The sequence below is a fragment of the Eleutherodactylus coqui genome, chromosome 10 (genome assembly GCF_035609145.1).
Source record: "Eleutherodactylus coqui strain aEleCoq1 chromosome 10, aEleCoq1.hap1, whole genome shotgun sequence".
NCBI lineage: Eukaryota > Metazoa > Chordata > Amphibia > Anura > Eleutherodactylidae > Eleutherodactylus > Eleutherodactylus coqui.
The window spans coordinates 59,464,510-59,478,047 of NC_089846.1; the positions used below are offsets into that span (position 1 = coordinate 59,464,510).

The 13,538-nt window shown below is 43.4% G+C and overlaps 1 protein-coding gene across 1 annotated transcript; it reads left to right on the plus strand.

Moving 5' to 3' along the window:
• The first annotated feature begins 832 nt into the window (after positions 1 to 832).
• On the plus strand, positions 833 to 13,309 carry LOC136581068 (putative transcription factor ovo-like protein 3). Its single transcript, XM_066582060.1, has 4 exons — positions 833 to 932; positions 10,811 to 10,878; positions 12,108 to 12,270; positions 12,987 to 13,309. The coding sequence occupies exons 1-4, from the start codon at positions 833 to 835 to the stop codon at positions 13,307 to 13,309; spliced, it is 654 nt and encodes a 217-aa protein (XP_066438157.1).
• The last annotated feature ends 229 nt before the right edge of the window (positions 13,310 to 13,538 follow it).

A 13,538-nucleotide genomic window follows, 5' to 3' on the forward strand; every position in this document is an offset into this window, starting at 1 on the left:
AATGCTTGAAACGTATTTTAAAATGCTGAGCGAAGAAGCCTAATTCTCTGCCATAGAAGTAAGAGGTTAACGCTGCAAATCTCAGCTAACAAGGTTTGTTAATCAAATAAGGCACAGGGGCAACGGGGCAGTCAAATGAGTCTGCAGCAGCAGCTAATGACATCCCGTTAATTCCGGGATTGTGTGTAGTACAATATATACAAACACTATACACACTCTGCCGGAGCCGTCCGTTTGAAGAATAGGTAATGGGACACCTGTATGGTCGGTCGGGAAATAATACCGAATAGAAAAATCCTTTTGAAAAATGAACTGTCCCGTCACGTAACCCCCTCCCCTCCCTTTTCTATGTCTGTCTGATGGTTTTGCATGGGAAGGAAGAGCCGTTGTCTCTGTGTATTTGATCAGAACCTCTCAGCTTCATATGCAAACTTCTGGGACATTCAAATGATTAGAAGCCATGTATGAGAGATATTAGGACCGCATAGATCCTAATATCTCCCATACGGAGAATCTTGCAGTAGCAGTACTGATTGACTGGGTCTTCTGACTAAGGATCTTCTGGATTGTCCCGACAAGGTAGGTTAACCAGATGGAGACACCAAAATGAAGAATAGATGGCCTATAGTACTTTAATGAACAAGGTGCTGCTGAGGAATTACAACTCCTGGCATGATCTTCTGCACCACCTTCTAAATTCAAGGTCTATGCCATGAAGACCAGTGTATTTAAAAAATCATCATAGTGGCACATTTTTTTACAAAACTGATTTTTTAATTATACTGTAAGGATCTTTATTCTTCATTCCTTTTTTTTTTTACAACCAGGGATTATGCCTCGTTCATTCTTGGTAAAGAGACACCGAATGATTATGGGGGCCACAGGATGGGGGCATCTTGTGGATGCTGAAAGAGGAGATCACTATATCCCAGGTAAGTTCAATTGTCTCAGATTAGAAAGAAGGAAAAAATCAATTTTTTTCTTTTTTGAGAAACAGTGCCACTCTTGTTCATGTGGTGGTGTCTGGTATTGCAGCTCAGCCCTGTTCACTAGTAGAATGCCAGTTGATAAGAGTAGTGTAGAGCAAAAAAAGGGATCTTATTCCTCTGATATGCAGTTTAAAATACAAAAAATGAAGCTTGGCATCATATCTAAATATCATAAAGCTGTTGTAGTATTGTTAGGCTCAGTTCAGATCTAGGGGGATCCAGGGATTCCGTTAGGGGTTTTGCTCAAAATAATGAAAACAGGTTCCATCCTGGGTTTCTATCTCAGCCATTATAGAAAACTACTGATATGCAGCCAAATAGGTCTTCCTTGTTCCATTCATTTCTGGCATTTTGTGCCAGAATAGCGTTGTGGACCACACAATTCTTTCAGGCACGAAATGCCTGAAACAAAAAGAAATCTTCTGAAACAGAGACTAATTTTCATTAATGGCCAAGATAGGTTCTGTCCAGGCTCCGATCAGGGTTTCCATTTGGCCAGATTTTAAACAAAACCAGATCCCTGAAGAAACCAATAATGAGATGTGAACCGAGCCTTACTCCAATTTCTAAGCATTGATCCCTTGAGCAAGTGCCTTGGGGTCCTTTTACACTCAGTGATATCTTCCCAGTGAAAAGCACCTAACAATGAGATAGGTGCTTTGTTTACTTACCCTTCAAATAAGCCGATTCAGAATGTGCAGGAGACAAATGATCGTACATATGATTGTCTCCCACACAGTTTTACTATTGTTGGTAGAATGGGGAGCTGTGTGTCCCACAATGATGGTTTTTTTGGCTGCAATCAGTCAATGAACGAGCATTTGTTCATTCGTCGGCTCATCCAGTGCAGTTAAACAAGACCTAATGATTGGGCAAATAAACACTCCTATGAACATTTTTGTCCTGTGTTTGGATCTATTTTGTTTAAGCCTGAAGAAGAACCCTGCGTTGGTTCGAAAGCTCGCATTAACATCATGTTTTTTTGTTAGCCATTAAATGGTATCATATCTACAAGATTACTTGATTTCTCTTGCTGGGAACAATCACATAAACGCCCATTAGTGATTGAAAAAGGGCTTTAGGCTTCATTCAGACTTGTGTTTATACTGTCCCTATGGAGTGGATGCAGGATTGAAGGCGTCTTCAATGTTATTCTCTGCAGATGTTCTCACTTCTGATATTTTGTATGGATGGTTTTCTGCACGTATTGGGCATTTTTCAATTACAAGATGTCATGTAACGCACCATTTTCCCCCAAATAAGCACTATGTTGACTCATTTAAGAAGAAACACAGTGCTTAATATGGTATCTGTAAAGAACCAGTCACAGCATAAGGGCTTATTCTGACGACTGTATATCGGCGGGGTATTCACGCCCGGCCGATATATGGCGTCCCTCTCTGCAGGGGGAGGAAGCTGGAAGAGCTGGGAGCAGTGCACTGAGCTCCCACCCCCTCTCCGCCCCTCGGCACTATTTGCAGTGGGAGGGGGCGGAGCTATGTCCCGGAACTTAGCTACACACCCATCTCGCCCCCTCTCATTGCAAAAAGTACCCAGAGGCAGAGAGGGGGTGGAGAGGGGGCAGGAGCTCACTGCACTGCTCCCGGCTCTTCCAGCCTCCTCCCCCTGCAGAGAGGGACACTGTATATCGGCCGGGTGTGAATACCTGGCCGATATACGGTTGTCTGAATAAGCCCTAAAACTGTTACATATAACACACTGCATGTTTGCATGTGGCAAATTTATTGCAGATTTTTTGTAGCGGAAAAAAAACACAGCAAGTGGTGCAGATTTTGCTGTGGATCTGCAGCAAATTTCACTCCTTCAATTGCAAGGGTGAAACCTGCTGCAGATTTAACCCAAAATCAGAATCAAAATCCGCACTGAATGACTGCTTGCAATGTGAAGCTACATTTGAAAACACCGTAACAGACTAAAATTCATGCAAAAGTTTGAATTAAAGGGGTTGTCCCGCGAAAGCAAGTGGGGTTATACACTTCTGTATGGCCATATTAATGCACTTTGTAATGTACATCGTGCATTAATTATGAGCCATACAGAAGTTATTCACTTACCTGCTCCGTTGCTAGCGTCCTCGTCTCCATGGTGCTGTCTAATTTCAGCGTCTAATCGCCCGATTAGACACGCTTGCGCAGTCCGGTCTTCTCCCTGGTGAATGGGGCCGCTCGTGCCGGAGAGCTGGTCCTCGTAGCTCCGCCCCGTCACGTGTGCCGATTCCAGCCAATCAGGAGGCTGGAATCGGCAATGGACCGCACAGAGCCCACGGTGCACCATGGGAGAAGACCCACGGTGCATCATGGGTGAGGATCCCGGCGGCCATCTTGCTAAGGTAAGGAAGAAGTCGCCGCAGCGCGGGGATTTGGGTAAGTACTAAACGTTTGTTTTTTTTAACACATGCATTGGGTTTGTCTCGCGCCGAACGGGGGGCCTATTGAATAAAAAAAAAAAACGTTTCGGTGCGGGACAACCCCTTTAAGTTTTAAAGGGGTAATCCAGAATTATATAAACATGTCTGCTTTCTTCCAGAAACAGTGTCATATCTGTCAACAGACTGTGTCTGGTATTGCAGCTCATCTCCTTTGATGTAAATGGGGTTGAAATGCTTTACCACACACAATCTGCGCTGTTTCTGTAAGAAAGCAGCCATAGAAATGTAAGATTTTGGAAAGTTTTCCTGGGGTATGAAGTATGTCGAAGGAATAGATATAGATATGTATGTATAGATGATGGAATTATTTAAACATATTTGTATATCACCTATCATATTGAAAGCATTGCAAATAATTGTATTTGATGCTATTCTTAAGGCCCATTTACACGCAACAATTATCACTCAAAATTGGTTCAAACTACCAGAAATGAGCGATAATCGTTACATGTAAATGCAGGCATCATGCACTTTTCGATTGATGAATGATTTTAAGGTAAACTTAAAATCCAATGTTCAGCTAGTGAGAGATAAAGACCGCATGCTGTGTTCTCCACAGATGGCAATTAACATTGTATTCTGCCGAAACCCAAGAGGAGAACAATGCAGCTATGAGCACAGCTGGGTGTGTAATTAGCCACACGCTGGGCTCTGTAAACAGCTCCTGGAAGCCCTTTTACATGCAAATGAAGATGATAAAGTGTTAATGGTTATCAGTAGCTATTAACACTTTATGCAAAAAGATCACTAAAACTTTCAATTGTTTGAGAGATTATTTTTGCGTGTAAATGGGCCTTTAAACTTGTAGTGCATTGCATTGCATCATAAATAATAAAAAGAGATTAGCTGGCCATACACATTATGTATATAGATGTATATTGACCAAACGCACTGATTACAGTGGGTCCAGCCAATCTTCTAATGTGTATGGTGGCCTCTAAACCCCACCCCCCACCCCCAACAGCAGATGGAAGGGGAGATATGGATCGGGCAATTAGATTTCAACTACCCAATCCTTCTGTTCTCAGGAATATAAGCCACTGCCAGAAGAGTTTCTGCAGCAGATTCCTCCCCTCTTCATGTTCAGAACACACACATGCTTAGCCGAGCATGTATGTCTATGATGGATGAGATAACTGTAAGCTGAATGAGCATTTGGCAGATAGCTATCTAATGTGTAAGCTTTTTACAAGGACCAATTATCGGGCACAAATGTTTGTCTGCTTTTGACTACCCGATAATACATCTAAAGATACAAACAATGAATGCTTGTTCATCGGCTTGGCAAAAATAAACATACTGTCTGATCAGCTGCACGTCTCCATGTAAAAACCGGTGACCGATGATGGTATGGGATGAACAATCATATTAAAGGGGTTGCACCTGGATCACAAGTTATCCTCTATCCACAGGAGGCCCTAAGGTTGTGCGGGGTCCTTAGCTCAGCATAGGCCGTGTCCGACGCCCTGGCGGTTGCCACCAGTGTCTAGAATACTGTGTCCAGTTTTGGGCACCACAGTTTAAAAAAGACATAGACAAACTGGAGCAAGTTCAGAGAAGAGTTACCAAGATGGTGAGTGGTCTGCAAATCATGTCCTATGAGGAACGGTTAAAGATCTGGGAATGTTTAGCTTGCAAAAAAAGAAGGCTGAGAGAAGAAGGGGTGTCACTGTGCAGAGGAATCAAGCCTATTCCCATCTGCACAAGGAAAGACTAGAAGCAATGGGATGAAACTGAAAGGGAGGAGATGGATTAGATATTAGACAGTGAGGGTGATGAATGAGAGGAACAGGTTACCATTGGAGGTGGAGAGTTCTCCTTCAGTGGAAGTCTTCAATCAGAGGCTGGACAGACACCTGTCTGGGATGATTTAGTGATGCTGCACTGAGCAGGGGGTTGGACCCGATGACCCTGGAAGTCCCTTCCAACTTTACCATTCTTTGATTCTAACTGGGACTACATACTCATACTAGGGTGTCGACTCCAGGGCTTGTAGTTTCACTATTGGGACATAGGCCTAATAGTGAGCCTGTTACAGCTTTACAGGAGGGTTGGTAGTGGTTTGTGTCAAAACATGACAACAGTTCACTGATGCTCCAAGCAATTTATTACACAACAGGTGAACAAATAAACAAATCCAATGTTTTGGAGGTACGATGCTTAGTTCACAATGTGGCAGGCAAAATGTTGCAACTGTCAGGCAGTTGGGGACACAGGACCCCTGTTTTCCCGATTAGCAAGTTACCCCCTATCCTGTAACTATATTATACAGGTCTCAATTGTTGCAAAATTGCTAAATATGTATTAAAGAGATTTTCCCACTAGATATATTTATCATCTATCCACAAAACAGGTGATAAACGATTGAATGTTGGGGGTCTGACCTCTGTGGATAGCGCATAACATGGGCTTTTGGTACAACCGCTTTAATGATCATTTGTCCCTATACAAGCAATCCTTCGCTGTGTGTGAACATCAGTAAACGAAAGCTGATCAGCATACCTTGTTGATCGGCACTCAGTACAATTGGCTGATTCTCAGTCTGTGTAAAAAGACCCTTGGTGACATTGTCGATTTTACAGTGATGCATCTACCTCAGGCAGACAGATGTCACTGATGGCCGGAGGACATCAATGTTCTGTTACAATCAAATGAGCTCAAGTCCCAGCTATTCATCCTCACAATGGATCAATCCTTTTAATTCTTTCCTTTCACATCTTTTCCATACCCAAGAGATTGTATAGAAAGAATACATATTCACCGCACTGCTACTGTTTACAGAGAGGGATTAACATTCGTGAATCTGTGACTAGGCTCCAATCAGCAGCCATCATATCCCTTTCCTGCTGTGGTAGTACAAGTATGCAAATGCACAATCAATACTAGTCTGTGATGTTTATTCCTGCCTCTTTATTTAGGGTCGCCTGTGCTTATTGTATTTTTGGACTCTAATAAGCATGCCGGTTTAGACAACAGAAAATAAGAAATATATCATACCAATTAAAATTTCTAAAGAATTGAAGGAGTCACATGGAATCACAGATCCGTCACGGCTTCCGTTATGTACAATGTAGCTGAGATTACGGAAACAGCTGCTCTTGCTATTTAATGTTCTTTCCATAAGTCCCATAGAAGTTAAAAGGAGTTCTAGAAACAGTGTAGCATAGCAAGGTATGCTGTTCCCATTTCCAGAAGGGGGTTACATTTGAATACATGAAAATGGTATTTAGGCGTATTCCAGAGCTTAACCATTTCTCTTTATTAGGCAAATGCACATTAAAGGGGAAGAAACCCATAGCCATTTTCCCAACCACCTTACCAGGCGTTACTCAGCTGTATCTATATAACGCATCACTTGATATAGGCTTTTGTCCCCATTGGGCCTCACAATCTATATTCCCCATACTATGAGGTCCTATCGGACGCATGGGCATCTCAGTCTCTGACTAGGTGGATAAACCCGTGGGTGTCGCACTATTTGCCCGCAATCGGATTCCCACTGACAAACAGATGGATGGACTCGGACACATAAATCCTCTAACCTCCCAATCCTCCTCATCGAACTCCTTCTCTTCCACTGCTGCAGGTAGCACTAAACTTGGGTAGGATTCAACCGGGAGGAATGAGATGACTTGCCAACAGGGAGCTACTCTGCCGTGACTTTTCAGCTGGGGCAGTAAAATATGGCGGACCCCGCTTTTGCCGGTTACCTTTCTCCTGAGTCTTGCAGAAGACAAAAGAAAAATTGTGCTCTGGATAGTCCAAAATAAATCTATGCAAATGTTCAGGTATGGCCTGACAGGCTTCCACATTGTCCTGATGTAGAAGAATCCATAGGGGGAAAAGGAGACATCAGCAGCCCTGTTGGAGTGACAAAAGGGACACATCTCTGGGTCCCCAGATGTGGATAAACACCCAAGGAATCCACTGGGGCAGAGGCAGCTACCACCGCCGACTCCTCAGTCCTTATGCCAGCATGAAAAGTGGGAAACTGCTCCAGCCGAGGGGGCGATCCCATCCCCTCAGACGGCTGGTTGAACTCACAAGGACGCTTGGGGGGCCAGACGCCGCAGCCTTCTATCCCTGCTGTATAGAGTAGCATCCACAGGGGCAAGTCTCATCAACCAACTTGTCACTTTCTCCAGCCAAACTCAAGCCAGAAGAATCTCAAGACACTGGTCTCACAACTGGCAGTCACTCCTGTACCTCAGGTTCATCACCGAAGTAACTGGAACAGCTTGTAGCGCCATCTCAGTTGATGCAGAGTCTGTGTCTCGACTGCTCCTTTCAGCAAGCGCACCTTCCACCAACTGCTGAGCACAATGGCTAGACACTACAATGCCTGTCGTTAACTCCACCTCTGGGTGGTTCCTGAGGCCACCCCTTTCGGCTCTGTAGTGGGGGATTTCACTTACCCCCCTACTTTTCTCACACCCCTTATGGGCTTTTCTTGGCACGAAAAATTGGCCAGATTTTCTAGGATGAGGGAGGAAGTTGTCTGGGCGCCATTTTGAGAGTCCATTGTGAAGCTTGAATTTTCCGGCATTTTGTGAATATCCAGTAGTGTCACTTCTTGCAACAACACCACACAATCCTCTCTCATAACATAGGGCATCTTTTTTCACATACATTTTGTCCCAACAGGAAAGTTCACTTTCAGTCTGTAAATCTTTTTCTGTAATCCACCAAGGGTAGCAAGAAGAAAGTGAAAAGTCCACTTTATCACACTTCAGCAGACATGGCGCGGAGGTAGCATCCTGTTCATGATGCCAAGACCCTTCTACAGTGGCCAGGGTCAGACCTTTGTGGAGGGTGACAGCGGGGAACAAAATGGTGGGTCATGATGGCTCTTCCATCTCCTCTCGTCACATCCCAAAATGTGGTCTGTCCCGGCAGAATGCAAGAATAAAAACTAACAGCCATGCCAGTAGAGAAATGATAACTTATCTGTTCACGTGATGCCAGTGCCCCTTTCCAGTAACAAGTAAATGAAAGTGAATAAAGAGTCCACAGTCAAATTGTAGTTTTAAAACCGAAGGCACAGGGTTTTTACTGGGTGTTTCTAACTTTGATTTTCCAAGTACATTACTGCAACAGTCTTAAAGGGGTTGTCCCGCGAAACAAAGTTGGGGTATACACTTCTGTATGGCCATATTAATGCACTTTGTAATGTACATCGTGCATTAATTATGAGCCATACAGAAGTTATTCACTTACCTGTTCCGTTGCTAGCGTCCCCGTCTCCATGGTGCCGTCTAATTTTCAGCGTCTAATCGCCCGATAAGACGCGCTTGCGCAGTCCGGTTTTCTCCGTGTTGAATGGGGCTCCTCGTGCTGGAGAGCTGCTCCTCGTAGCTCCGCCCCGTCACGTGTGCCGATTCCAGCCAATCAGGAGGCTGGAATCGGCAATGGACCGCACAGAAGACCTGCGGTCCACCGAGGGTGAAGATCCCGGCGGCCATCTTCGCAAGGTAAGTAAGAAGTCACCGGAGCGCGGGGATTCGGGTAAGTACTATCCATTTTTTTTTTTCAACACATGCATCGGGTTTGTCTCGCGCCGAACGGGGGGGCTATTGAAAAAAAAAAAAAACCCGTTTCGGCGCGGGACAACCCCTTTAAGAACAATACTACTGGCACTTTTTCCTCTCACTGCCTTTCAACACACTTGCATTAAACAGACACTCTTTTCCCGAGATACAGTCGTCATCAGTCTCAGTTATCTGATGGCAGATTCTGGGGAGAGTGCTCCTGATGTGGAGAAACAAACACGGGCAGTCTTTTCTTACTTCTCACTTCCTTTTACTCATTAACCTAGTGACATTCACGGGGCAATACATTCACGCCAGACTTGTCCTCTGACCTGCAGTAGTGGAGTTGGGACTGTCCCTCTACTCCGTAGTTAAGCAGGGGAATGTGTGGCATTCTCCGCCGACGCCTACTCTAAGTACCGCCACTCACTTCAGGTTCCCTAAGTGGATATATCTCTCTGACAAAAAGAGACGAGTCCGGGCCTAACCCAGACGGAAGTGTCTGAGCCGCAGCCTCCTGCTCACACATCATCCTCCTCTGACTACATCTCTCTCCTCTCTGTACACACCAACTCCGCCCCCAACCGCTCTACCAATCACATCAAACAGAGCAAGTTAGGGGACAGTCACGCGGACACTACCAAGATTAGTGACAGTAGCACAAGACATTGACCCCGAGAGGTCACCACAAATGAAAACGTAGACACAAACACACACGGGTGCACACGGACAAATCCATATGTGGTAGACAAGCACAGAACTAGAGGGTCCCTAACTCTGGGCCACTACATCCTCCAAAAAAGATGGAAACCAGGTCAAATAGAGTCCAAAGTTTGCACCTCTAATGTCTGTTTGCCGAATTAAAGTGAATGTTTCCGCTGTGGGATTCGCCTGAATACCATTTTCAGGTATTTACCCATAACTTCTACTAGAAAGCTCAACGCAGTTCTAACACAATCTGAAGCCAGTTTCACTTGGGAGTTACAGAACGCCTGATCTTCCTGGGGCTACAGTTCTCTCGATGCTCAGGTAGAGTGCTTTATGAGTGCTCTGCCCAATTATTTAGGAAATGGTCGGGGAGGGATGGGGGACAGTCTGGCACTACCAGATGCAAGGAAAAAAATGAATATTCCTCATCTGTCTTTGAAAAAATCCATCTAGTGAAAAACAGTAAATAGAAGAAACAGAAGGCGGATGTAGATGCAGTTTGTGAGTTACAGCATACCATAAAAACCTTGCAGAGGGAATCCTGTAAATGGTAGCAAAAAAGACCCTAATATGCAGGTTATACAGAACAAGCTGCCCTGGAGGGATTGCAACTTTTTTAAAGATGAATATGCTTCAATGAAGGGAAATGGGATTTCCAGTTCTATATTATCACAATAATACTATATGTGCAGCTGGATGTCAATACCTTCTCTTTCAACTTTTATAGATTCAATTCTTTGGGCTCACCAGCCTCCGAGACCAGTGACATCGCCAGCAGAATCTGAGGTATGTAGCACTAATACTCTACCTTCATATTCCATCTTATTTCATAGAGCTGTTTTCCTTGTTGTAGAATTTATGGATCTGTGATAAAGAAAATGATTGCTTCTAGGATAGAATATCTCTTTAGTACAGAGCATATACATTAGCACATGGACCACCTAAGGCTAAAGGCAATTTACACAGAGAGATGATCGCTCAAAAACTGCTCAAACGACAGTTTGACTGACAGCTTTGAGCGATCATTTTGCATAAACTATTAAGTAGCTACACAGCTACTTAATAGCTTATTAGCGTGCAATTGAAGACTTTAGCTGAATGCAGTTAATAGCTGGAGGGCTCTTATCTGCTTTCAGCTCCTTTGTTCTCTGACGGGAAACAATGCTATCAGCACTACCTGCGGAGAACTCAGTGTGCGGTCCTGGTAAGACTGCACAATGTTTTTTAGGCTGGCTTGAATTTAATGATCAACTAGCAGTGCACAAAAAGTGCACGATGGCCGTGTGTTTAGATGCAACGATTATCGCTGAAAGGATCGCTTTTGAGCGATCATCACGCCATGTAAACAGGCCTTAAGGTGGTTGTGTAATTTTACTGCACTTTTCTTGCATTTGTAATTTTTCATTTTAATGTTTAGGTTTCTATTAAAAATTAGTTTATGCTGATGTCTAAAAAGACATAAGTGCAGATACTGGAGTCTGAAAATGGTGAATGTAGCATCCATAACTCAGGAGCCGTGGAAACAGCATAGCTTGTTGTACTACACCGTTTCTATAACTCCCATTCACTTCTATGGCAGTTATAGAAACCATGTAGCTTAGCTGATTCTGTACTTCCAACCACAGCATTAGGCAGGACAGTGGTCCCTGTTCTATAGCTAGGTGCAACTCAGAAGTGGCATCCACACCTATCTGACATTTAGAGAACATCCTGTGGAAATATTCTCATTTGCACAAGGAAAGACTAGAAGCAATGATCTGAAACTGAAAGGGAGATAGTACATATTAGATTTCTGACAGTGTGGGTGATCAATGAGTGGAACAGGTTGCCACAGAAGGTGGTGAGTTGTCCTTCAGTAGAAGTTTTCAAACAGAGGCTGGACAGATATCTGTCTGGAATGATTTAGTGAATCCTGCATTGAGCAAGAGGTTGGACCTGATGGCTCTGGAGGTCCCTTCCAACTCCATTCTATGATTCTATGAAATACACCCTTAAGGGGATCCCTTGATAGATATAGTTTTTCAGAATACAGGAGTTGGGACTATCAACTGAGCACAGCAAGTCAAGCTTCTACCATACAATATATGGCCAGACATTTCCCCTGCAGTGGCCGCAGCAGGGAAATTGTAACATTACATGGAACCGATTCTGATAATGGACAACTAACTATTAACTATTAATCTCACAGAGCAGCTCTCCTCTATTAAGTTTATTTGCTCTAATGGGGCATGTTCTAGGTATCTTATTTTTTTCTCCTGTTTTAACCACGGGTTTCTCCATAGGTGGCTTTTTTTGCCATATTTTAAGTCCTACCACAAAATAAAAAATGCCACATAAAACAGATGGTGATTTGAAAATTCTTAAGGTTTGAATGAGGTTTAAAGATCTTGCTGTCCATTTTGCAGATTCTAAAGTATGAATCATTTCCCCCAGGGTCCGTTCCCCTGCCGTGCTTGCAGAAAGACCTTTCCGCTCCAGCGCATGTTGACCCGTCACCTAAAATGTCACAGCATCCAAAAGAGACATCGATGCCCTTGCTGTGGAAAAGGCTTTAATGACACATTTGACTTGAAACGCCATATGAGAACACACACAGGTTAGTGTATACAATGTACACATTTATCGTTGACCCTTCATGCATATATAGGGATCCAAACTAATAAGGTTTCCTTAAAGGCAATGTGTCATCTCAAAATTACCTATTGCCCTTCAATGAAAGTCTTTAAACAGAGGCTGGACAGACATCTGTCTGGGATGATTTAGTGAATCCTGCATTGAGCAGTAGGTTGGTCCTGATGACCCTGGAGGTCTCTTCCAATTCTTCTATCATTCTATACCCGAACCAAGTTTTCATCTTTTTTAGGGATTTTTTTATTACCAATGTCTTATACAAATATCCTGAAATTTTGCAGTTTTCACTCAGAACTCTGAACCTCTAAATCCCATGACACTTCCTGTTCTGTAAAGACAACTTTTCAATTACAGGAAAAATTACAGTAAGAGGTGATACCTATGTATAGAAAACAGAGAATCCACCATTCATAATAGATGATAGTCACAGCTCACCTCCTTCCCCTACCTGCACAGGTCACAGATCATGTCCACAATATTAGAACATAGAGGTCAAGAAAAATCGCCTATATACAAGTTCCTAAACCAGAAAGTTAAAGACAACCTCACAACATTATCAAGCCTTGAGTCATATTTCAGAATTACATTTGGAAATTGTGCATAAACATCATTTAGTGTGATTCTAAAAGCCAATTGTTGTGTCTACTAGTCTGCAGATCACATTGTGAATTTCACTTCCAGGAATAAGACCATACAAGTGTCCAGCCTGTGACAAGTCCTTCACTCAGCGTTGCTCGTTGGAGTCTCATCTGCGCAAGATCCATGGCGTATTACAAAGCTATGCCTACCGCCAGCGGCGCTCCAAGATCTATGTATGTGAAGACTGTGGGTTTACATCGCCCAATTCGGATACCTACACCCTACATGTCCTTGACGTGCATCCAAACAACCCAATGCTCTCCAAACACATAAGGAAAAGAGGAGCAGGAGTCCACAGAACAGAGATAGGAGTTCTCCTCCATCCAACACCTCGTTACCTACCAAATCTTATCCCTAACAGATGACTGACCACACAATCTTGAAGACTATAAATTACCGGTGTAAGACCTGAATCCAATGAACCCTTTAACTCTAAATCAGGACTCCACAAAAAAATAAGAGGTAAAATAGTAAAAAAATAAAAATTTATGTAAAAATGAAAAAAAACCTACAAAGAAGCAAAGACTGAACTGCTAGAAAATCACAGCGTCGACTGCAGTGGGAGCAAAAGACATAATACAGGCTGATTGCATC

Excerpts from the sequence above, each read along its gene's own strand:
- LOC136581068 (XM_066582060.1), top strand. The coding sequence starts at position 833 with ATGCCTCGTTCATTCTTGGTAAAGAGACACCGAATGATTATGGGGGCC. Across the intron at positions 10,879-12,107 it reads GAACTCAGTGTGCGGTCCTG|GGTCCGTTCCCCTGCCGTGC; the intron begins GTAAGACTGCAC and ends CATTTCCCCCAG. Across the intron at positions 12,271-12,986 it reads CCATATGAGAACACACACAG|GAATAAGACCATACAAGTGT; the intron begins GTTAGTGTATAC and ends TTTCACTTCCAG.